This window comes from Calypte anna, chromosome 10 (assembly GCF_003957555.1).
Source record: "Calypte anna isolate BGI_N300 chromosome 10, bCalAnn1_v1.p, whole genome shotgun sequence".
In the NCBI taxonomy this organism is placed as follows: Eukaryota; Metazoa; Chordata; class Aves; order Apodiformes; family Trochilidae; genus Calypte; species Calypte anna.
The window spans coordinates 14,065,143-14,089,688 of NC_044256.1; the positions used below are offsets into that span (position 1 = coordinate 14,065,143).

The 24,546-nt window shown below is 48.5% G+C and overlaps 2 protein-coding genes across 2 annotated transcripts; one reads left to right on the top strand and one right to left on the bottom strand.

Annotated features, from left to right (window-relative positions):
* Window positions 1–8,853: 8,853 nt before the first annotated feature.
* MRPS11 (mitochondrial ribosomal protein S11) lies at window positions 8,854–13,188 on the bottom strand. Its single transcript, XM_030457082.1, has 6 exons — window positions 13,097–13,188; window positions 12,753–12,863; window positions 11,986–12,075; window positions 11,097–11,226; window positions 9,658–9,723; window positions 8,854–9,219 (listed from the first exon to the last, which is right to left on the bottom strand). Exons 1-6 carry the CDS (start codon window positions 13,141–13,143, stop codon window positions 9,112–9,114), a joined length of 552 nt encoding a protein of 183 aa, XP_030312942.1. The 5' UTR covers window positions 13,144–13,188; the 3' UTR covers window positions 8,854–9,111.
* MRPL46 (mitochondrial ribosomal protein L46) lies at window positions 13,135–15,761 on the top strand. Its single transcript, XM_008492049.2, has 4 exons — window positions 13,135–13,408; window positions 13,891–14,080; window positions 14,461–14,634; window positions 15,305–15,761. Exons 1-4 carry the CDS (start codon window positions 13,142–13,144, stop codon window positions 15,553–15,555), a joined length of 882 nt encoding a protein of 293 aa, XP_008490271.2. The 5' UTR covers window positions 13,135–13,141; the 3' UTR covers window positions 15,556–15,761.
* The last annotated feature ends 8,785 nt before the right edge of the window (window positions 15,762–24,546 follow it).

Below are 24,546 nucleotides of genomic sequence, written 5' to 3' on the forward strand. Positions count from 1 at the left end.
AAAACAAAAATGGAATAAACAGAATTTGCTTTAAGAGCCTGATTTACTGTCTTTGTCTTCCAAAAATCCTGATGGTGCAGATGGGAATCCCTTTGCTAAGAAGAGACAGCAGGGTTGTGTCTCAGACGTGCAGGCCTATCACATGTGAGTTTGCTGTCTCTTCCTCACATGTGGAATACAAATGTGCTGGAGGATGTTCCTACCTGAGGGCTTTCTGTAGTTACTACAGATTTACCAAATTCTTGTCTATGTGACCTTATGCTTGGCAGGAGTTCTTGGCTTTCAGCTAAGTTTTCTCCTTTGTATATTATTACTATCCCAACAAGTGTTCAGAGACCCTTCCTTTATTCTGGTTGTACCTTTTGTCTGACCTTGTGGCCATTTTCTGCTGATGGTCCATGATCAAGAGATGAAAGCTGAAGATGCCTTGCTTGGCAGGAGAGCCATTGCCTGTCCACTGCTTAGGCAGGGCTAAAGCACTTGGATTTTCCACTGTGTGCTGCTTCCAGCTGCTGTGCAGCTTTGCAGAGCAAGGTAGCTGAGAACAGGCAGACGGGACTTTCCCAAAGCCTTGTAATCCACTGCTGTTCTGTAACAACCTAGCAGCTCCCTGTTAGTGTTAGTTCCTTTAAGCATCCACATCTTGGGCATGAAAACCACTTTCCTTTGAACCCTTCGTCTGGATTTTTGTGTGCAGTTCTCTGATGCTTTCCTTTGCAGACCTTGAGCATATCAGAAAGCTCTTGAGCCCATGGTTTTTCAGATAGGCACTAAGTGACAAGGAGATGCTTGACTTGGAAACCATGTTTGACTGGGAGCAGGATGCCATTTTTTGTTATTTCTTGTGCTGCCTTCTGAAAAAAAAAAACCAAAACCTCAAACCAGTCAAAGCCAGACACTTGCAGTATTTCTTATATAAACTGCACTAGATAGTGAGTCACAGAAATCCCATTAGAATCAAACCTATGGTGTGTCCCTCCTAAAGGCTCCTTTCTATTAACCTTCCAGCACTGACCTGCTGGCCCTGATTTAGCTCCCTGATGTTCTCTGTGTACTCATGGGACCCTCTGGTCCTGCTGTCTGTTATGGTCCTTTTTTACCCATCTAGAAGAATCAGATTTTGGATGCTTTAGAGTCTTTTTCTTCTTTGTGTCCTCTGTCTTTCTCCTTTTCTGCCACCTTTTCCTGCAGGATCTCTCAGGCTGTGGGCAGAGAGTTGGGTGAAGGCTGGATGGCAAAGGGACATGTGGCCCTCTGACAGCTTTTGTCCTTGTGTGAACCTTTGTCAGATTGGTGCACTCTGCAAAATTCATGGTTCTGTGGGCAGGCAACAGGACAGGATTTTATGGGTTTGCTTTTTGCCTTGCTTCCTGAGTTTCAGAGTCCAGGTTGTTGTTGTGCCTGCAGCCTTGTGCTTCCCTCTCTTATTATATAGTTGTAAAAGCTTTTCTGGTGAAATACTCCTCAGAAGGAGGGAATTGTGAAAGGGTTTTTTTAATTTTATTATTTTTATTTTTTTTTTTTTTTCCTTCAGGGCTGTGGGGGATGTGGGCTGAGCTGTGCAGCCAGACACTGTAGCAGTAACAGCCTGGCACTACCTGCCCACCAGGCTGACTGCTCATCAGGCAGCAGCATCCCCTGCTAGAGCCTTGTGCTGGCTGAGGGCTGATTTGCCTTTGTGTTTCTCAGGGAAGAGCTGTACTTACTGCGTGAGGAAATGAGTTCTCAGAAAAACTCTGATGTGGGTAAAACCCTGAACTGCACATTCTTTTCCTGATGTTTTGAACATAAAAGTACAGCACTGGTTTTAGACTAGCAATCTGGAAACCAGTAATTTGTGGATGACTACTGTGGTCCTGTGTGTGAGGAGAACACAAAAGGGGCACCGTGCCCCTGGTCCCAGCTGTTTAGACGCTGTACTGCAGTATCTGGGTAACATGTTGGCTCTTGGGTGGTGAACAAGAAGTGGAGGACATTGTAGGAGCCCACAGGCTTTGCTGTATCTGGGCAGAGGTATTTTTTTATTGTGTCTCCTGTTTCTTTCCTCCCAGAAGTCAAACGCTTTCCTAGGGCACCTTCTAGCTGTTGCAGTTTGCTGGTGGGGTGATTGCTGTCCTCAGTTTTGTGAGGATGCCAAATGCATCTGAAAATTTGGGAAAGGTTTGAGGAGCAAGGCAAGGAGATGCTTTGTGGGTGCCCAGGTCCCTTGGCAGGCCAGAGAGAAGAGAGGACCACAGGGAGAGGTGCCTCCCAGGAGACTTTACTGGAGGAGGACCAGAACACAATTTGGCTGCTGGGGATGAAACCCCTATGCTATTCAGCTGAAAACTGCAGCAGGGCAGTCGAAAGTTGTGGGTGACACTGCAAAGCCCTCAGCATCTTCTGCATAGTGCTTTGTCCAAGTATGAACTTGGTGCCTTTGGAGGAGTTTATTTTCTGTAGGTGAAAAAATGAGCTGGAGTTCAGCCTTTTTTGAGCCAGGAACCTGTGACTTCTGCTTTCCATGGTTGTCTGACTTTCTCCCTAGTTGCTGTGCAACATACAAAGTGTGGACCAGAGCAGCCCTAGCTCTGTCCAGAGGACTGGTGCTCCTGGCTATGTACCCCTCGTTCTGGAAGATGCTCTTCTGCAGGTTCTTCCTTTTTGCCAGCATCCTTCCTCCATCCAGGTGCATTGTGACAGCCTCAGGTAGAGGCAGAGTGGTACAAAAGGGAGTTGGGTGTTGTCTCCCCCCCCAGTGCCTGATGGACTGGGTAGCAGCATCTGGTTACCTTGGACAGGGCTGGTGAGGATGTGCTGGCGGAGCTAATATCCAACCCCAGGCCTGATCCCTGCTGAAGGAGGATGCTGGACCCAGGGGACACACGGGACCAGCTCTAAGGGGGGCCGGGGAGGGTGAAAGCCAGGCAGGTGGCAGGGAAGCCCCAGCAGAGCCAGCCGGCTGCTGTTCCCCATCATTTTAGGGTATTAATAAGAGTAGTGGGCATCCCTCCAAGGTTTGCTGCTGCAGAGCTGGTCATTTGGTAGCTCCTCGGTGCTCCTCAAAGGCATAAAATGGAGCAGTGTTGGATTAGGTGTACCCGCTGCCCTTGGAGAGCACCAGGCAGGGATGGTCCTCACCCTCCCGCCTCCAGCCGGCTGGCGCCCAGCGCTGTCGCCACGGCAACCGGGAGAAGCAGCCGTCCGCATGGAAACGGCCTTGCAGCGCCCAGCAACTGGTCTGGGGGGAAAAAGGTTCAAATAGCGAGTGTGGAGATGTGGAGTGAGGGGCAACAAGCAGGGAGCCCTGGCTCATGCTGCTGGGCTGGACCCGTATCCCGTGGGATCTGGCAGCGTGGGCGCTGTCCCCACAGTGGGGACATCTCCCAGAACACTGGCGTCACCCCCCTCGCGTGTCTCTGGCTGTCAGGGATGGTTTTCATTGCTGCTGCCCTATTTTTTGGGGCCCGAGGCCAGGATAAGGTTCAGACGTGCTGATACCTGTGGCAGTGTAGGTAGGTCACTGGCTCAGCCCTGACCAGTGAGTCCTTAATGCTAATAAAATCCCCCCTTTGTAAAGGAGAAGGGGCAGCTGGCAGCCAAACAAGGTCTCCTGTAACATAGGGCAGACAAATGTTGTTTCAACAACACAATCATGCAGCGCAGCTTGGCTGGCTTTAGCAACAAAGTCTGAGTTAATCTGTCCTCCTCCTCCTCCTGCCTTCTACCCCTTATCTCCCCAGACAGTGGCTCTGCCCACGCTGGCTTCTTCTCCAGAGAGGGCTCAGGTTTGAAGGAGGTGTTGGTGCTGACCCGCTGGCTTCAAGGGCTGGGAAGAGCAGCTCTGCTGCATGGCTGTGACCCCGTAGGGTTTGCCCCAGTTCAACGCTGGCCCTTTGGTGACAAGTGCAACCACCCTTGGCTGCAGGATCGTGAGGAAGGGGATCTCCTGAGCCAGCTGCACTTCTCTTGCAGGGATTTCAGTAAACAGGGGTGGTTTTACAGCCATATGCAAAGGTAGATCCTTTCAGAGCATCTCCCAGCAGGCTGCTTCCCAGCTGTTGGCATTCTAGAGTAGCCCCGGGGGGTGGGCTGTCTAAAGTCACTTACATTCCTTGGTTTGACCCTGGCAGCTCAGGATATTAGTAATGTGCTTCTGTGGATTCAGCAGGAACAGAAATGGAAGGCAGCATCTATATCTCAGTAAGGGGCTGTGTGAGATCCACTGTGGGCAATTAGGAGAGCCTGTTGTTTGCCTGAAGGCTGGTGCATGGAGAGGTAAGTCCTATTTCACCACCTCATCTTGGGACCTGTAGAAGGGGATGGGCAATGAAATATGTGTCTTTCTCTAGCTCAGGGCCCCAAGGTTTATTTATTACCTAGAGTCCTATGTGCAGTGGGAAGCCTTGGCCTGCTGCACAGAGGGAGCAGGGGCTAAAAGCTGGAATTCTTAAGTGATGTGGCCAGGAGTTACAGTGGACATCAATCCCAGCCACTCCAGCTTAAAGTTTGGTTTGTAAAATTAAGTTGCAAAGCACAAAGGAGGGAATTTTGGAGCCAGCTTGAAAAGGGAAGGTCTCAAGGACTGTTACTGCCACTTGAAGAGGCTTTGGAGCATTTTCTAAACACAGCTTTAGGGTGGTCTTTGTGCCTTCTTTCAGATGGTGAAGTGAAAGCCCCCAAGAGCTGGTCTGCTGGCAGGGAGGGCTGCTGAACAAGGCCACCCCATGCCTCTGGTGTGGAGGTCTGGCAGGGAGAGCAGAAAAGGGGAATGATGCTGAAACACACCTGCTATGGGAGAGCCCTTCCTTGCATTCTCCTAATCTGTGCTGTCTCTTGGACCACCAGGTGGGAGATTTTAGCCTTAGGAAATGTTGGGGGTTTTTTTAATGTGTTTTCTCTTCCTGCATTTTTGTCTCCTCGTTCTTTCCCTTTCCTGATCTACCATTTAGTTGCCTGCATCCTCACTTTGCATTCAGTCCCTCACATCCAATCCTTTTTCCCACCTCCTTTTTCCAGAAAAACAAGTGAAGCTGCTGTTGGGAGCAGCTATCCCAAGGAGTGGTTGTTAGGGCTTTGTAGCTGCTGAGAGGTTTGAGTCTGGGTCCTGGATCTGTGCAAAGCCTCCAGCTCTGAGCATATGTGGGCAGAAGAAAAGAGTTGTGAACTCCAGAGAAGGGAGATGACACTGACAAGTGGGGTTAGCACAGTGTGAGCTTGAAGAGCACAGCAGAGGAGGGGTGATTGGCTTCAGAAACAGGGAATAACATTGAGATTTGGCTTCCTTCTGCAGCTCCCCAAGAGGATCTCACAGCCCTGCTTCACCATCAGCAGGAGAACTTGGATGCTATTAGGCAGTTCATTAGTCCAACCTCTGAGCAGTTCTCTCTACTGTTGAGTATCCATTAATGCCTCTTGAGGGGAGAGGAGAACACTGAAAAGCACAAATACAGTCTCAGGGTCCTCGATCTCTTTTTGGGCTGAGGTTGGAGGGGCAGCTGGGAGGAGGAGAGGGGCTAGGCAGGGATGTCAGGTGTGAAAGCAGCACAGTGATTATTTGCCAAAGTTTGAGTGCAAAAACATAACCTGACTTTAACTGCTGCTTCTCAGAAGCTCCCGAGAGGTACTCTTGGGTTATAAACACCTCCTCACTGACCCACTTTTTGCACATCTTGGGCCAGGTATTCCTATACCAGAGGGAAAGCCAGCAAAAACTGCACAGATGTCCCCAACAGCTGCAGCTGGGCTGCAGTAAACCACCCCTGCTGCTACAGTTTATTAGCACTGCAGGGTCTGTCCCCTTCTCCTTCCTTGCTTGTGTATACAGTCGGCTGTTAAAGGACACTGACATCACTTAATTAATGGTTTAATTGAATCTCACAAAGGGATCGAAATTGGCCGCCTGGCTCTTGTCACTGAGATGCTCACATCAGAAATAGTAAATCACCAATTCAGCAGATAAAGCTGCAGCTCTATGTAGAAAGACCTTGTTGCTGGGGATAGGGGAATAATTCCTCTTTGCAGAATAATATACTATTAGGGAGAAGGCTGGAGGCTGTTTTTCCAAGTCACCAGGTGCCATCCCTGTCCAAGGGAAGGGTAACTGAGTTAGACTAACTCCCCAAGGTGGTATGGCACTCATTAAGGGGTGAAGAGACCTCAGGCAGCGTTTTATCTGTAAGTCAGAACACTGGTTTGTGTTTCACCCCCTATATGATGAAAAATGATCCAGGTGGTACTTTAAAACAGAGGGAAAAACCCCAGAGAGTCCAGGGTCAAACCAGGATGAAGCTTTGGGGTGGGTAGCAGCTTTTGAGCTTGTTTCACAGAACAAGGCTTCTTTGAGAGGAGGGAATTGGGAGAGAGTGGAGAGAAAAATGTCCCAAAGTCAGCGAGGAAGCCCAAAAGGAGTGGATGTGACCCAAATGAGGGTGGTAATGCTGTGGCCATGCCACTGAGGAGTGAAGTAATTGCTGCTCAGGAGGAATGTGAGCCAGGAGAAAACAATATTCTACCCAGGCATCAAGAAAAAGCAATTAGAAGTGGTAAACACCAGCGGCTTGACTAAAACCAGGCCCTTAATTAACAGTTTCATCTGAAGGGTAAGGAAATCATTAAGTGCTATCGGTGTCTGTTAATTCCCTGCAAGATGAATGACAATAGAGTTTTAAGACTTCTTTCACTGTACAGCGTGTGCAGGATGGAGCAACTGAGCCCTTGCCTGAGGTTGGAGAGCTTGCTTTGTGCAGCTCCCCTCCTCACTGATGCTGCCCCAGAGGCCTGGGAAGTGCTGTGGTATAAACAGCTCAGACTGAGCCTCGAGGTGGGATATGGCTTTGGGGTGCAGGAGAGAAGGTGAGAAGAAAAATCTGGCTTAGGCACAGCTGATGCACCATGCTAGAGCTCAGGGAAGGTAGGTGGAGCTGGGGGCTTGCAAGACAAATGAATATTGCATGGTACTGTGCAGATCCAGCCACTGAACCATGGGAAGTAGTGTCAGCCTCTGCTGTTCAGGGCAGAGAGTTCTATTAAAATGTCAGCTGGGGGAAGAAATAGGGGTAGGTACCAGAACTAGGCTGGGTATAAACTAAGATAAAACTTCCCCCTGTAGAAGCAGTGGTGGTGTATTGGTAGGCTTCCTAAAATGTTCACAAGTGCCCAGAAACTGAGGGTTAAGGAGTGGCCTTTTCAAAGGGTGTACCCTTTGATTCCGAGTTTGAATAAGACAAAGACATCTTCTCCTTTTTTTGTGTCTCTTGAGTCATCCACCTACTCTTCCTTGAATTTCATAAGGACTGCAAATCTCTTCCTAATCTTATTTTTCAATTTATTCTGTCATCTTTATCTGATATGGACACTTCTGCTGCAGTGATGCAGCAAGCAGCTCATGGTAGAGAATGGTAGTGTTTGGTTTTCTAGGTGTTTGACAGTACCCTGGTGACAAGGCTGCTGGGGTGGACTGATGCTCCTCCTTTCTTCTCAGGTCTGGTCCCTGCTCAGCACAGAAACCAGTTGGTGTTCACCCATGCTTTCCCCAGCTACTTGCCCTGATACTTGGGAGAATTAGGTCTTTGCAGTTTGTAGCTGACCTGGTGTCTTCTTAAAAAAGAGGAATATGAAGTCACTAGAAGTTCAGCCACATTTCTGGAGCAAGGGGGAAGCTCTTCCAGTGTCAGACATCTATGAAAGAACCTGGCTGTCAAATCTGTGACAGTTAAAGGAACTTCCCTTTAAGGTAACCTACCCTCTATACAAATTCAAACAGTTGGAGTAAGGTAAGGGGATTGATCCCAATCTTGTTTTCTTCTGTCAAATGCAACTCAACAGCCTCTTCTAAGCAGACTGATTTCTTTCAAAACCTGCCGTGTGCCATTCAGCCCCATGAAGGAGGTTCACTGCCTTGTTGCCATGGTACCCTTTCTCTAAAGAGGAATAGTTAATTATGCAATTTAAGAAACTAAGGAGGAACGACAGCAATAACAGAAAGGAAGATTCTGGGTTTGTGATAGAACTGCTGGCTGCAGCAAACCCCACTCTGTTCACAGGTGAAATACTTGCCCAGCTTATGCTGTGTATGGCCAGGGCTTCTCTGGCAGTGTATATTTCAAGGAGCTGCCCTTTGCTAGGCTCTGCCATCCAGGAGATCAATCCTGTAGACAGTTACTGCTGTTACCTTCCCTGGTTAATGCTCCAGAGAGCCTCAGACATATTTGCTTGGCAGAAATCCTCTCTGGATGGAGCTGGGACAGCAATAATACATCACAGGCACCTGACAAGCTCATGCTGCCTGTGGATATACTGAGGTACAGTTCAGGACTTAAGTGTTTTAAATCTCCTTGACAGCATTTTGTTGTTCCTCAGGCCTACTAACACCCTGCTTGCTTTACCCAGGACCTCAGAAAATCCAGTTCACGGTGCACAAGGCAGGACTAAAGAGATGACAATCATCAAAACTGCCAGGATCCCAGCCTCTTTAGAAGAACTGGCATATTCCATTTGCCAATATCACTGGCAGGCCAGCTACAGCTTGGGTGAAAGAAAGGGTCACAACAAAGCTGTGGAAAAATGTGTGTGCTAAGAGGGAGAGTCACCTCTAAACCAGCACACTGAGCTCTGCAAGGCAGGGGGAAGGGGCAGAGTTACCACATACCTTATTTCCACATGTGTGCAGTGAGAGAAATAGGGAAGGAAGATGATATGACCCCACAGAGTTTACTACAGAGGATTAGAAAGGGATCCAGTCCTCAAGCTCCCCTTCCACCTTGTAAGTGCCATAATAGCACTGAGGGCTAGACAAGAGCCACATATGGTGGTAAGAGAGCGGCTGAGAGGCAGTAGTAATAATGTAAAATACTTCTGAGAACACAGCAGGAATGGCTGTCAAAAGACCAACATTTTAATCAACAAACTTTGTACACAGGAGGCTTCCCACTAAGGGTTTACACATATTCTTGCTTTTACCAGCAGCTTCTACCACCTGAGCTTTTCAGGCTCAAGATGGTCCTTCTTCTTCAAGCTTCCCTCTTCAAGTATTTCCAGGGAGGGTGGCTGTCCAGACTCTGTCTCAGGAGCAACATTCAAGCAGTCCCTGTGGCATGAGCTGACATGGAAAGCTGTCTGCCTCTTCCACTCTCACATGCGCCTGGCTTTCCGTGGGCGGCAGCCGTTGTGCGGGATCGGGGTGTTGTCTGTGATGGAGATGACCTTCAGTCCTCCCATAGTCAAACCCTTGATGGCAGCCTGGAAGCAAAAGACAGCAGATGACACACTGTTACCAACAGACTGAACAGCAGAGAAGGAAAACAACTCAGGGGGAACAGTTTGGTCCCCTGTGAAATGATCAACTTGTTCCAGTGATTCTGCTTCGTAAGTATCTTAAATAATTCGTACCAGAAGGAACACTTTAAACCTATCTGCTCCACTCCTTTCAGTATGCCCATTGATTTTCCTGCTTTAAATGAGAAAGTTCCAAATACAGCTTTTATCTTGCCTCCAAAGTGATACTACACTAAAGTTCTAATGATTCTAAAATTTAATTTCTAGGCACTTAAGTTACAAATTCTTCTACATCACAAAAAAAAAAAAAAATTAATGTTTTTAAGTCACAAGACCAGCTTGAATTTTAAAAAACTGCATGATGCCCGGGAAGGAAAAACATGAAGAGAAACTGACACCTACTTTACGTCCTGGTCCCAGTCCTTTCACCATGACTCGTACGTGCGATACACCCTTCCCACGTGCTTTCTGTGAAAAGAACTGCTGGTTAGTTCTCTTTGATGTAACTACTGCTGCTCTGCATCCCCAGGAGTCTTTCATTCCTTTTTGACTCACTATCATAGAATAAAAAAAAAAACAAAAAACCCCACACTAGGTAGTAATGGATACGAAAGAAAAATATGGAGATTATTGCACAAAGACATTAGGAGAAAAAGAAGCCTGGATACAGCCACAGCAATTTCAAGAGAATGTCTGTGCCAGGGTGTCAACTCTCATACAGGGAAAGCTTCAAGATCAAACTATCTAAGACCTAAAACCAGGGCAGAAATTTACACATCCATAGATACTTGACTTGACTGGCAAAAGACCAACAAGGACTAACTCAAGGCTGTTTGCTTTTCTCTAATGCAGTGACTCCTTTCTTGTGATCAGTGGATTTCTTCTAGAGGGTAAATGAGAAAAGCAGGCAAGCTTTAAATTTGCCATCCAGGAGTCCACACCTTTAGTGCAAAAAATTCTATGGGCTTGCAAATGGAAAATGAAAAACAGTCTGTAAAGCATAGCAGTGCTGCCACCACGTGGATGGAGCTCCTCGGGGTCTCTTGCTTTTTGTGTTCAGGTGCAATAATGTACCAACTTCAACAATGACAGAATAAATCTGGCCAAGCACAGCCACGCAGCTGTTAAGAGACACTGATGAGAACAGACTAATAGTGAAGATGTTATTAAATTCGTCAACAATAAGCTGCTGGCCAGCAGTGGTACCAAACACCTCTGATATGAAAGGCTGGTGAGACTTCGTCTAAATTAAGGTAAGGACTTTGAGCTTAACCTTGCTTCATCATTCTGCTTTAATGAGAACTGTGACACAGCCATTCTCATCTTCTCCTGCCACCTGGACACCTACATGGTATTTAGGAACAATTACAGTAACCGTATGCAGCTGGAAACTACACCTGCAAGGACATCACCTGACTGAATTGCTGTCAGAAGCTCAGTTCTCCTGTGACAGAGAGGAAATACAAAACATTCAGTCAGTAATTACAACTGCTTCTCACTCCCCCACAGAGCAAAAATTGAACTGCTGCTGGTTCAGGGGCTACATTTCCAAAATGGTTGAGACTTGGAAAGGAGCTATGCAAACTGGAGGTGCAAAAGTATTGGCTCTGAGTTGCATTTCCCCATCCCAACCTGCTAAGCTCAGTCACCCACTGGACATTTTAAACTGCTGTTTCAAACATGCTGTGTCTGAAGATGAGCACTGTGTAAGTTGAAGCTAGGGAAACAAGCAAGCAGCAGCCTGCTGCTTGAGTGCTCAAGAACAGAGCTCTGGAGTGATGCCAACAAGCAAGGTATGTGCTCAGGCAGTGGGGGGTGAGGATAATCAGGTGAGGACTCACCACTGCTGCTGCTATGGCTGCAGTCTGTGCTGCAATGGCAGTTCCCTTCTTGGCATTCTGGAAGCCTTCTGTGCCACAGGACGTACGAGCAAACGGCATGTTGTCAAAGCTGACCACCTGGATGTGGGTGCTACAGAGAAAGAGAAGGGCAAAAGAAAGAAGCAAGACAGAAGCAGCTTTATTCTCCAGTTTCTTGCATTCAGCTTACCAGCTTGGCTCACCACAGAACTCTGTCTCCCTTCTCCAAGCCACCCTAGCTCAGCACTCTCTTTCGAGGTACCCACTTACACAAACAGCTACAGACCCCCCAGCAGTGACCTTCTAGGGGGAAAGGTGGCAACACCTTTCTAGATAAGGTGTACTTTTCCATGTGTACCTGAGATACTGCTCAGTCCTTTCAGAACCACGTCTCGCTGCATTTTAACTCTTCCATTTGTTAACAAAAGCACAAAACATTTCCAGAACTTGAAAAAGCTTTAAGAAGCAGTAAAACAACAAAGCAGGGATCACTAAAGAAACACAACAATCTCTCCTGGAAAATATGGCAATTTTTTCAACAGCTGTAAAGTAATAGTGCTAGAGCAGAGGGCTGGAAGTAACCTGCCATTAAAGCAGTTGGCATCTAATTATTCACATCGGAATGTACTCAAAAAAGTGTAGTAACAGTCTTATTGTTGTTAAGAACCCTATAACGACAGTTATGCTTCCCAAGCAGCACTGAGGCCTGGATTTAGTATTATTATTTTCCCAGTCATTAACACCAACCTCCTGACTTTTTTTTTTTTTCCTTTGAGCCTATTGCTCAAAAATAGTAACTGGCTGAAGCCCAGGGAGTTTTGTCAGCTTTTATTCTCCTTGAGAGCAGGGATTGAGTGGCTTGATTGCTTACTTGTTGTACGTAGCTTTGATGTGAGCTATTGGGATCTCTTCATACACCTTTCCATCCCATCTTAAGAAGCTCCGCTGCAGGATTGAAGGACTGAGAAGCAAAACAAGAGTTATAAAGCACTCAGTCTTTAAACTGTAGAATCATAGAATAGAATCAAAAGTTGGAAAGGACCTTTCAGATCATCATTTCTACACCGCCATAACCACCGAATCATCTCCTGAAGCACCATGTCTATCTGTTTTTTGAACATTCCCAGGGATGGTGACTCCACCATCTCCCTGGGCAACCTGTTCCAATGCTTCACCACTCTTTTGGTGAAGAAATTTTTCCTAATAACCAGTCTGAACCAAACTGAGTAACCCCAACTCTCTCCTTCTGTCCTCCCAAGAGAGGTGCTCCAGCCCTCTGATCATCCTCATGGCCCCTCTCTGGACGCGCTCCAGCATATCCATGTCTTTCCTGTAATGGGCTCCAGAAGTCAAGACTGTTCTCCAGAACGCCCTCATCAGCTGAGTTGTAAACTGTGCAAAGATTTATTTTGTATTGAGAAAGGAAGGAGGAAAAGAGAGGAAGAAAGAAAGAGGAAGAAGGAAGGAGAGGAAGAAAGAAGAAGGAGAGGAAGAATCGACTCTCTGCAAGACACGAAACTGAGCCCGTGATTGAGTCAGGTCACCCGCTTGAACTCCTGGGCTGAAAAACCCAAGGGTGACAGATCCAGCAGAGGAGACACCCCCTCCCCCCGCACCCTCCAGCCCCGTGCCCCTCACCTCAGGTCGGGCACGCTCCGGTTCTCCGCCTCCTTCGGCGTCTCCTTCGCCACCTCCTGCAGCCGCGAGGAACCCGTGCACAGGGCCCGGCACAGGGCGGCCGTAGGGCCCCTACGGGAAAGGAACGGTGAGGAGACCGCAGCCTCCCCCGGGCTGTCTGCGAGGGGAGAGCCGCAAGTCCCGGGTGAGTGTGTGAGGGGGGGGATGTCGAACCCCACTGCCGGGAGTGAGGGAGCCCCATACCGCTCTTCCCCCTCACGGCAGCCCGTCCCCGCCGCTTACCCCCCTCCTCACTCCTGTCCCCGCCGCTCACCCCCCTCCTTACCCCCCTCCTCGCCACTCACCCCCGCCCCGCTCCCAGCAGCCGCTGCCAGGCGACCGCCAGGCTCATGGCGCTTCCCCTTCAGTGCTTTCCCGGTAACCGCGGAGGAGGACGGGAGGGAGGAAGAGGGAAGATGGCGGCGGGCAGCGCGTTGCGCGGCTGCGCCATGGCGGTGCCCAGGAAGCCCCAGGCGGCGGGTTGGGGTCGGTGGATTTCCACAGCTGCTGCCCCTCGACCTTGGCGACTTTTCGGGGCTATGTGCCTGCTGCGGCTGCCCCGCATCACGCAGCCTTTGGAGAAGGAGGAGGAAGAGATGGCGGCCCTCATGGGGCAGGTAGAAGGGGGGTGTTGGGGGGCATGAGGATGGAAAAATGGCCTCCTCAGGGGAGAGCACCTGGGGCTGGTAGACGTGGCCTGAGGCGCTGCCGGGGACCGGCCACGACTACCAGCCCCGGTTGGGGAACGCTACGACCCTCTGGAGGCACCTTGGGTGATGTTTCTTCTCGCCGTGATGCCGTCCTTGTTGCTCTGGCAGTCATGTTTTATGCTCTTCCTCAGTGCTGTTGGTGTCCCCGAGGCTCTGTCCCAGCAGGGAAGTCATTCTCGGGAGAATTCTTTGTCATCTTGCATTCAGTGATGGAGAAATAATTTAATTCTGCTTGTTAAGTAGAATTTAAGGCAGGTTGTGTGGGACTTGGAGCTACCTGGTCCAGAGGGAGGTGTCCCTGCCCATGGAGAGGGGTTGGGAAGTTAAGATGGTCCTTAAAGTCTCTTCCAACTAAAAGCATTCTGTGATTCTCTCTGCTGGCCCACTAGATCGAGGTGGAGAAAAGCCATTATTCAGATCACGAAATCCGAAAGCTGGAGGAGGAAGAGCTGCTCAAGAAGAGGAAGGAAAGCCCTTACGATGATGAAGCACCTGGCAGAAAGGTCATCATGGCTCAGGATCTGGAGGAAAAGTGGGAACAAAAGTTGCTGAAATTCAAAGCTGCTCCACGGATAACAGGTACAGGCTGAAGTTTGTGGTGGATGAGAACACCCCAATTGTGTGTCATAAAAAGCGGAGTGCAATTCAGTGGAGGGAAGGTATTTGCTGACTTTTTAGTTATTTTAAAGAGAGGCTTGACTCTGGCAGCACTGTTGGCACATGAGCAATTAACTGGCTGATAAAGGAATTAATGTTGTCATGCTGCAGATGTGTGTGTTCAACCTTACCAGAGCAAAATGATGAAAATGGATGTTGTTTCCAGGCAAAAGAAATGTTTGGTCTCTTCTTTCCCAAAATCTCCCTAATGCTTTTGTTAATTTTTGCCAAGCTAGAAGTCCAGGCTGCTTGCTATAAATTTCATTCAGAAATGTAACAGGGCATTTGTTTATTTTTTGCAGATGCTGATAAAAAAAACAATCGAATGTCGTTGAACAGGAGGCTGGACAGGAACCTGATGTTTCTGGTGAAACAGAAAATTGGTAACCAGGAGCTGTGGCTCCTGCCTCAAGTGGAATGGCAGCCTGGAGAGACGCTGCGAAACACAGCTGAGCGAGCCATGGCTACGTTTTTGGGTGGGTACCTCACTGTCTGTCTGGTCCTTTCTCCTTTATTCCCAGTTGATTTTTTTCCCTTGTCCTACCTGAGGGATAGCTGCCATCTGTTGTGTTGAAATCACTTCCTGTCTGCTGAGAAGAGGCATTTCATGGCAGAAAGATGGAGCCTCATAGGGTGGGCTTTCTGGCAAGAAGTGGGGTAATCAGCTCTATAACTGTGCACCCTTGCAGGGTGACTGCAGTGTGGGGGGGGGCTGACTGGGCTGGCAGATTGTAAATTGGGATCTGTGGCTGCCAGCAGCTGTGGTGCCAGGTCTGGCCCTGGTGGTCTGAGGTTGGAGCATGGCTTCTCTTTCTGTCTTGTGTCTTGGCAGCAGCTTTTGGGGCAGATGGGTGATGGCAAACCCACGTCTTTGGTTTTCAATGTGAGGTGGCAAAGCCTGATACCCCTTTTCCTCCCTCTGTCACTCAGAGGACTCACTGGACTCCAGGACAAATTGTTTTTTCATGAGAAAAGGCTTCCAACTGACAGTGTGTCTGCTCAGAAGAGGGAACAGTCAGTCTGAACTGGATACAAGGAGTGACTTATGCTGTCTTGTCTGTTACTACAGGAGAGCAGTTGCTGTTGCTCTGTGTTCTTACATCTTGTTTTCTGTTTTCTTTCTCTTGTGTTGCTGGGGTCTTGCAGGAGATCACATTCAAGCCAAAATCCTGGGGAATGCACCATATGGGATTTACAAATATAAATTCCCCAGGGCCATCAGGACTGAGGATAACGTGGGAGCCAAAGTATTCTTCTTCAAAGCCTTCCTCCAGAGCAGTGATTTGTCACAAGCAAAGCTGAAGAAAGACTACTTGTGGGTCACAAAGGATGAGCTGGGAGATTACTTGAAGTCAGAATACCTGAAAAAAGTCAATAAGTTCCTTCTGGATTTATAAACAATAGGCTGTGCTCCAGCAGGTGGGGAAGATGTGGGAACATCACTCCAGGGAGAAGGAGCACAGCTGCTGTTTTGCATGGTCTGTGTGTATGAGATGTTAACTTAGACTCTGGAGGATAATTTGCCTTTGCCTCATTTCTGAGTTCTCTTCACCGGGCCTGTACTAAATAAATATTAAAACTTAAACTAGGAAGCGAAGCTTTCCTCAGGCATTTCTTTGCTCTTGTTGAATCCTCCTCAACCTCTTCTGGAAATATGTGTTATGATCTTTTGTTCTCCCAAGTGTGCACTTCCCTGGGGCTGTGATAGTTGGGACGCTCACTCCTCTCACCAGCCTCCTGTCATAGTCTGGAGCTCAAGTGGTTTCTTCTAAGCAGCAGCTAATGCTTCTTTCTGGCACCTTTCATAAGAGCAGCACTAGAGGGTTATCTGTGTGTCCAGGTGGGAACAGGCCCTTCTGGACACCACGTGGGTTTCTGGGGAGCTGCAAGTCGGGATATTCACAGTTAATTTATGTTTAATCTCTGTTGTAGCTGCCTCTGGCCTGGAGTTCATGATGTGCAGAGGCTGTGGAAGACACAGATGCCTGAGGAGTAGGCAGCAGCTCTTTATTCAGATGAGTGCTGCTTCCTCACCCACGCTGCCCTCCTCTTCAACCTCAAGCTGTAGCAACAGGCACTGAAAGAGGGGAATGCTTGAGCAGCAGCTCTCTCTCGCTGGGCTGAGAGGCAAACTTTGGCTGCTGGGGGAAGGCTGCTGCAATGTTGCTGCCTCCTGGGAGCAGCCTCAAGCTCAGGGGAGATCTTGGCTCCTGCTGCTGCTGTGTTAGGCTGCATTAGGCTAGCACTGCTAACCCAGCCCAGCCACGTCTGCTTCAGGTAGCCTGACCCTTTAATCCCAATTTCTTTGTTAGAATATCCATCCTGGGCTTATACAATGCTATCTCACTTGCCTGGAGCCTATTCTGGTTTTGGAGGATTTTTCTCTTGTGTCACTGTTTGCTAGACAGAGTGTGGGCCCGATGCTGGCTAGACCTTGTGTAGAATCAGCTTCTTAGCAGCAAGGAGAGAGGAGGAAATAGCTGTTGTTAATCACTGGAGGAGAGTTCAGCCTCCAGAGGTGGAACTGAAGATTGCTTTATATATTTTTTTATCAATCCTTTGGGAGCTGTTGAGCTGCAGGCATCAAATTAAAACTATCCTTAATCATTCCACAAGCTATTGGGATAAACAGCCTTCTGTTTTCTGATGCTGGGCAGTTTAGGAGCTGCAGGCTTGCCATAGATTACCAACAAAGCAAAACTTGGTTTCTTGAAGCACCCTTGCAGGCCTGGCGAGGAGGCTGAGCTTGCAGTTGAGAGCACTTGTGAAGAGGAAATAAATCCAGAGCAGAATACATGCCTGAAAAACTGAAGATTTTTTTTTTTTTCCAGTCTGAGGTCAGCACTGTCAGAGGAGAGGCTATTGCCTTCTCCAGGATTGGAAGCTCCTCTGGAGGGGAGTCCTTCCCCTCAGGCTGGGGCTGAGTTCAGGATTAGGCTTTTCTCTGCTTCCCTACTTCAGGCTGTTGTTGGCTCTGTAGCACACAGCCCCTGAGCAGAGCTTTGCAGGCACAGGCTTAGGACATGCCCTTTGCCAAGCCCTCTGCCCCATTTTCCATGTTAGAGGCAGTTTGTGTATTGCTGGGACAAAACTTTCAAAGTATATAAAATGCTGTTCAATATGTGCTTACTTGTTCTCAAAACCAGGAGAAGAGGCTGTACTGAAAGGCTGTTATTTGCAGAGCCAGGCTCTGGCTAGCTCAAGCTACAAGTCTTTGGGTGTTGTCTGTGCTGTGGGAGGTGTAGCTCCCTTCAGCAGTGGAAAGATCAGAATCAACAGCCTCCTACATTTTAAATTTTTTTTCTTTGGGCTCAAGTCAAGGCAAAAAAAATGCAGGTAACAGGTGTGCCAGAAGCTTGGTCTTTTCTGGAAGCTGAAGTTGTTTTCTTACCACTTAAAACACAAATTGCTACTTGCAGGCTGTAGCTTTTTTTTTTTTTTTCACTTGCAGTTGATTTAATTTAAAAACCCTCAGCCAGCGATAGCAAATAATCCCAGATCCTGCAAGCTTTTTCTTGGTTCTTCTCTGTGGCCTGTTTCCTCCAGCTCTGGCTTTGGTGAGAGAAAAAGCAGGAGGATATCATGCAGGTTTCCTAGCAGAGAGGATGGTTTATACCTTCTCATCTCCCCAGTACTCCCAGAGGTCCTGTGGTAGATCAATGATGCTGGTACTTTCCTTTGGGAATGTGGTTGTCTTTCCACTCAGTGCAAACCTGTACTCACACTCCTTGCAGAGCTGCTGAAGTTTGATCAGGCAGGCTGGTGGGATATACTTTGACTGTAAACTACTGAAAGGATAGCACAAAGCCTTAAAACCTTTTCAGAGAGAGCTTTTCTGTCTCCTGGATCAGAAGCAGCCTGTCAAGTCATGACTGGGAGAGAGCTGATGCAGCAGCAGTCTGCCTCCTGTGGTCCAGCACAAAGAGCAGAGGGAGCATTTCACTTGTCTTGAGCACAAAACTCCACTTCCAAACGTGACTGAGAACCAGGCAAGTGTTTGCCTGGGTGCTGGGGGAGTTTGGAATTTGTTTGCACCCAAAGCCAGAAGGGTTTTTCTCACCTTGATAAAGGCCTCCTCTTGTGACATCTCTCTACACAAACCTGAAGCCGCAGCAAGTTCCTGGGAAGGCTCCAAGTTTGCTGTGGCTCCTCAGAGCAAGGCACAGTCAGATCAGTCAAAGAGCTCTCCTGAAATGTGTTCCAGAGAGAGGTGTTTTGGAAAGGACCTGTGGCTCCTCACTTTGGGAGCAGCACTGTGGGGTTCACCTAAGAATTCCAATGCAAGATCAGTGCTGTGGCTGCCAGTGTCTGAGTGTTCTCTTCCCCTGACTGCACACACTGGGGAGGAAGTTGCAGAGCAGTCAGCCTGCAAGGATTCCCTGTTCCTCAAAGCCTTTTTCAGCAGAGGACACTTCCATTCTGTGCTACACAGAAGCCAGATCCTTCCTCCCTGAAGTGGGGAAGGAAACATATCAAAATGACCTTTCCCTAGTGTGATGCAGTCCAGCAGCTGCTGCTAAAAGCCTCCAGGAGCAGAAACAAAAGGAAGGATCAGTTGCAGTCTAAAAGTCCTGTATCTAAGTAATTGCTCAAGCCACCATGGCAGGAGAGAGAGATGAAGGTTTTCTTTGTGACAAATTGGATGCTAGTACTCCCCTTCAGTGAAGGAGAGGTAACAAGTCCTAATGAAACCACTTTTCAGCTTCACAGGTTGAGCTTTCCTGTATTTCCCCTACAAAGTATCTTCCCTAGCTGATATCCCTCCCAGTCTGCAGTTTTTGGGATTAGTGCTCTCATAGCAGAGCCCTGCTCCTGTTTGCTGGTACAGTAACTCTGTGAACTGTTCAGAATCACATGCTTTCTCCCCTAATAGGATGTTGTTATTTGTTGCTGCCCCTGGCTGGCTCTGAGCAACCAACATTTGGAAGATAAATACATACAGAGGCAGAGGAGGCTGCCATAGCCATGGGCACGCTTCCTGCTCTCAGAAAACCTGTAGGAAGAGAGGTGCTATTGCTCCCTTGTACAACCATGAGCTTGTTAGAGCAGGAGAGATGTTCTTATGCAGTGAGCACCCTGGAGCATCCCTCTCTGCCAGGGCAAGGTGTGGCCTGGCTCATGGTGGGTTGGAGTTCCAGCTGGGGCAGCCTCTTGACTCAATCCCTATCCTGGAGGATAAGGGGTATCCAGCAGCATCAGTCACTTTGCTTTTGTTCTATTCAAGCTTCTGTGTTTGGATTGGAAGGGATCTGTCTGTTTAGAGGGTTTTCCTGGCAGTGCCTGGTGTTTATGTAAGAGTTGCCCGTGCCTGCTTGTGGCATCCTGGAGACCCAGCAGAACACATTGTAGGAAGTCTGAGATCACCAGTGTTATGAGTGTGTCAGGTCTCATTCTTCTGGTTTGAAGATACCTTTTATCTTCCTTTTCTTGTGAAATCATCACTCTGGTTTGGTGTAACCAGCACACTGGAAGGACAGAGTGGGACAGGCAGAAGTCAGAACTTGGGTGAATCTCTGCAAAAGTGAGAATGAATATTAAAATAGGAGGAACTTTGGACTCGGGGTAAAATTGTTCCAGAAGCTTTGCGGATAATATGCAGTCCTTAACACCAAGCCCTCGACAAGCAAAGCCAAGAATTTGTGAGGTGAGTACAAAATGCTGACAGCAGAAAGCCCCTTCAGGTAGTCCTGGATACAGATTTGCTGTCAAGGCTACTTTTCCCTAACAGATCTGGAGGTTATAAAACCCTTTGGCAGGACTTCATAGGCAATGATTGGAGACCCGGGGGCATTTCTCTATCGAAATGTGAAGGGTTAGTCAGCAACTTTAAAATGAAGCTCCTTCAAAACCCAGACAAGGCAATGAAGCCTTTATGCAGTGTATATAAAGCTTTAGGGCTCACCATCACAGGACATACAGAAGAAGGACAGTGTGCTAGCAGGAGCCTTTACATGACTGCCATGAACATCCACTATCACATCTTACCAAGACAGAAGTTTAGGAAAAGATTTAACAGCCAACAGTTTGCAGCTTGAGCTGATCTCTGCTGGAGATCAGGGTGAGAGCTGATGTTGGAGGCCAGTCATCTCATGTCTAAGGGCTTCTGTCTCTCTCAAGACTCAGGGCAGAAGAATGCTGGGGATGTTGGGGCAGGAGCACCAGGCTGCTGCTGGGAGGATGGTGAGAGATGTCAGGGGTGAGCGTGAGTGCTCCTGCCCTGCGTGCTGCCTGCCTGCTTTCTGCTCTCTCTCATCTATCAAAGTAATTATGCCCATTATATTTCTCCTTTCAGGTTTTACCCTCCCAAATGCTATTCCATAGCATTAAACCTGTGGGAGAAGTGAGTTATTGGGGAAAGTAACAAGATATAATCCAGGTTTAATGGGCACATAGAAAAAGCACACGGGGTTCGGAGGGCGGCTCAGCCTGTGTCCTGCTTCTGCAGGCGAATAGAAATTTATCTTGATGTGTGTATATATCTAGCTTCGTGATCTGTGAGCTCTTAATAATTGGTTTGGTGACCTGCTGGCAGTGTTCTCCCTCTGTAGAGCTTTCCCTAGTCCCCAGTTAATATAATGGGTCACAAATCCCATTTGCTTTTGAATTCTGAGTAATCCTTTTGTTAATGTCGCCTATTGCTTTTCTGGAAGCACTGGAGGAAATTGGAGCCATGTGCTAATCAGTAAATCTGGTTCTGCCTGTTTGTAAGCTGCTGCCCTGCCCTGCCTGCCTTTTCCAAAGGAGGAGTACAGCCCATTTGGGTCAGACCCAACATGCCCCTCTGTGAAGCAGCAGCTGTTTCCCAGGCCATGGTGTTAGCAAATGGCATGGGATGAAATGGATGAAAGCAGTGATGGGGAGTGGGCAGCCAAGTGATAAGGGTCTTGGTGAAGAGACAGGCTCGGAATTTGGTGTCTGATCCCACCAGTGCCCTGCATGGAATAGCAGTGAGTTCCCTGTTTCAGTGTGCAGGATGGGTGACTGCTGGAGGGGGCACCCATGGGGAGCACTCCTACTCACAGCTCAATGTCCAGTCTTGTCCTCTTCACTGAAGAAGGGGATGTGGCACAGCAGAAGGTGACCTTCTATCAGTGTGCTAGAGGCTCCTGATCTGTCAGGCTGGACACAATGAGCAGGACAGACCTTGCTAATCCCAGATCCTTCTGGATTTCAGATTCCTTCATTTCCCCTGCTGGTAACAGGACTGTGGTGAGCTGTAGCTGTCTTGCCTGCTGTCTCCTGCCCTTGTGAGTAGGTAAGTATCAGAGCCCTTTCAGAGGTGCTAAAAGCTGACAGGGCTGTGAGTATGGGTATGCTCCAAGTGAAGGGTGAGGAAGGAAAGCATCAGCCCCCTGAGATTGCCTGAAGACCTATAAAACCCTCCAAATCACCTGCTATTGGTTCTAACCCAATGTCTACAAGTGTCTTATAGGGACTGTGCTCTTGCTCCAGTGGTTGCCCAGAGGCTGAACCAGATGAGATCCAAAAGTGTCTCCAGACACTAGAATGACTCACAAAGCCCTTGTTACTTGATTTTGTTGTTTCCTGTTTTTCTGTGGGTTTTCAGTCTGCACAGATGACAAACCTCACCCTTCACCCCTTCCCCTCATGCTTTCATTTGTCTCCCTGTTTTTAGCCTATCTGTGTGCACCACTTTGATCAGAGCTGCTGATGGCAACGACACAACCTTGAAGGTAACAACGTGCCACGCAGCAAGATGCGTTGCATTTAGTTAGCTCTCTGAAGCTGGACAACACGTTTGCAACCCAGGCAACACAACATCATCTTTGCTCATTCCCCGGACTGCTTTTCCAAGTATTTGGGCTGTTTGACTCCAAAACCTCTCCCTGGCCCTGGCTCAGAGTGAGGAGCACAGTGGAAAACTCCTCAGTGCTGGGAGCCTGATGAGCAAATGATGCTGACTCCAGTTTAAGAGCTGAATTCCCCTGAGGTTGGAGGTGGTTGTTGCTTGCTGCCTGTGAAGCAGCTTGGTGCTAGCACTAGATGGCAGGCAGTGACTGGGAAATCCCGTCCGTGGAGCTTTCCTTCCATTTCACCCTTAGAATCACCTTCTGCTCCAGCTTTCACATCTTCCACCATAGGAACCTGGAGCATGGAATAATGATCACCAGTTTTTAGCCACTGTGCCCAAGCTCAGTACCATGGTTACTGTATGATCCCACCGATTTGCAGAAGGTTGTCTTTGCTCCATGGAGGCTTAACAAGTATCTGGAGGCTCAAAAGAGTCCCTAGACCAGAGAAAAGGAGGAAGCAGGCAGGCAGCATCTGCAGATGGCTGGCAGGGAGGTGCTGAGGGCTGCCCAGGGTGCTGTGCAAGGGTCAGGGAGGGATGGGCTAGCAGAAGGGGTGCATCTGTATAGGATAGTGAGAGGGACAAAAAGTGATTGCAGGTGTCTGACCCAGGCAAGGAAGAGTCAAGAAATCCCAGGGGATGAATCTCCTATGGCCTGGCTGTGCAGCATGTGCTTTGGAGAGGGCAGCTAAGGGGTTAACAGCAGCATGCAGGTTTCAGCCTTGTGCTGTCACTTACCTTGTGAGAACCACACATTGCTAGAGCCTTGGACTCAGCCCTGATCCTCTCCCCAGGGTGACACAGCATTGGACATTGGGGATTTCTCCCTCAGATTTGGTATAAAAGTGGGTTTAGTTACAAGGGATGTGTGCAATTTAGCCCAATGATGCAGCATGAGCTCCCACGCACTGTTAGGGGAAGGAATGGCAACATCCATCCTTTATCTTCCCTTTTTTGCCAGGGGTCTGAGTTCAAGGTGTCCCTGGGCTTTGCTGTGTGCTGCTCCCACTCCTATGAAGCTCAGGGCAATGCAGCCCCTGCATTGCTGTGTGTCTGGCTGTCCTCTTCCCAGGCACCAGTGCAGAGCTGCAGCCCCTGTGCCACACTCTGGGTGTTGTAGGTCTGCTGTAAGCACCTTCCAACAAAAAGAGGATTATCTATAGCTTGTTAGAGTCCTTGCAGGGAGGGAGAATAAGGCTCTTTGCTCTGAAACATTCTCTTCCCTGGGATTACAAGATAATGCATATGAAACTACATTAGCTCAGCCAGGTTTATGGATTATTTGAAAATGAAATTCTTTTAATCTCATCCACCATCTGGCACCAGCATAACAGCCAACAGCCAACTCACTGCTGCTTCCACCCTGCCTGCATCAAAGTGCCAGAGCCAGGGAGGGGACACCATCATCTCTCATCACCACTGTGCATCCCAGCACCAGTGCCCAGGCCAACCTTGTCCTGATTTCTTCCTGACACAGTGTGGAGGTAACACATCTCTTGAGGAGCTGGGAGGTCTCCTTAGTGTGTACTGGGAATGCAGACAGACAGGCTGGGAACATCCTACTGATTGTGCCAGTGTGACCATGAGACTTGAAGCCAGCAGCCAGAGGGGTTCCCCAGGCCTCAGAGAAAGGTGAAGATCTGAGCAGGGGGCCTGTTGATCTCACTAACATGATTTGAAGTGATGTCCTAGCTGGGAAGGGAAGAACAAAGTTGCAGGAGCTCCCTGCCAGGTTTCTCGCATAGAGCTTTTTCCAAGGAAGTTGTGCTTTCTTTTGAATATTAATTGGCAGCTGCCAAGGTGTAACTGGGCTCTCTGGTGGGGCTGGAGGCTCCTGTGGGTACCAGGGAGCCAGTGACAAGTCCCACTGTTTGCAGGGTACAAGGTGAACAGGCACGCTTTCTCCAGGGAGCAGGGAAGGGTAGAAGAGCACCTTGGAGGGGACAAAGACACTCCATCCTTCTCCCAAAAGTCAGATGCAAAGCCAACAGTGCTGCAGAGCTGCTTGGTTTTTGGTTTCTTTGCTGAGCCTTGACAGGACCATTTGTCTTCTCCTGTCTCCTTCAGAATGCTTCTGCACCTACTACCAAGGAGTGCAATAATCTCAGTACCCAGTTAACATGAATAAAAAGCCTTCTGGGACAATAGGTCATGGTTTTACAATTTAGCTCAAATAGAGAGAAGGGCTTTATAGCTATGAATACATGAATACTTAAAATATATATATAACATTGGTTAACATAAGGATATATAAGCATAATATATATATAGTGCTGGGCTAACAGTCTGTTCCTTGACTCCTTCTACAGAAGGCTGTAACTGTTCTGCCTGGCAGCTCTGTCCCTGTGGCTCTTTGTGGCTGGAGTCACAATTTGCACTGCTGCCCTCTTTTGCTCTGCTGTCTGTTCAGACAGTGGCTGTCACAGGCAGAAGGAGGCTGGGGAGGGAGATCTGAGGTTGCTCCTTGATGGGGATTGAGATGCAAGGGATGAGGATGTGGCACCTCTGCCTGCAGGTATGGGATCACACACACAGCCATGCAGCAATCTGCTCCTCTGATTTGTGTGCCCTGAAA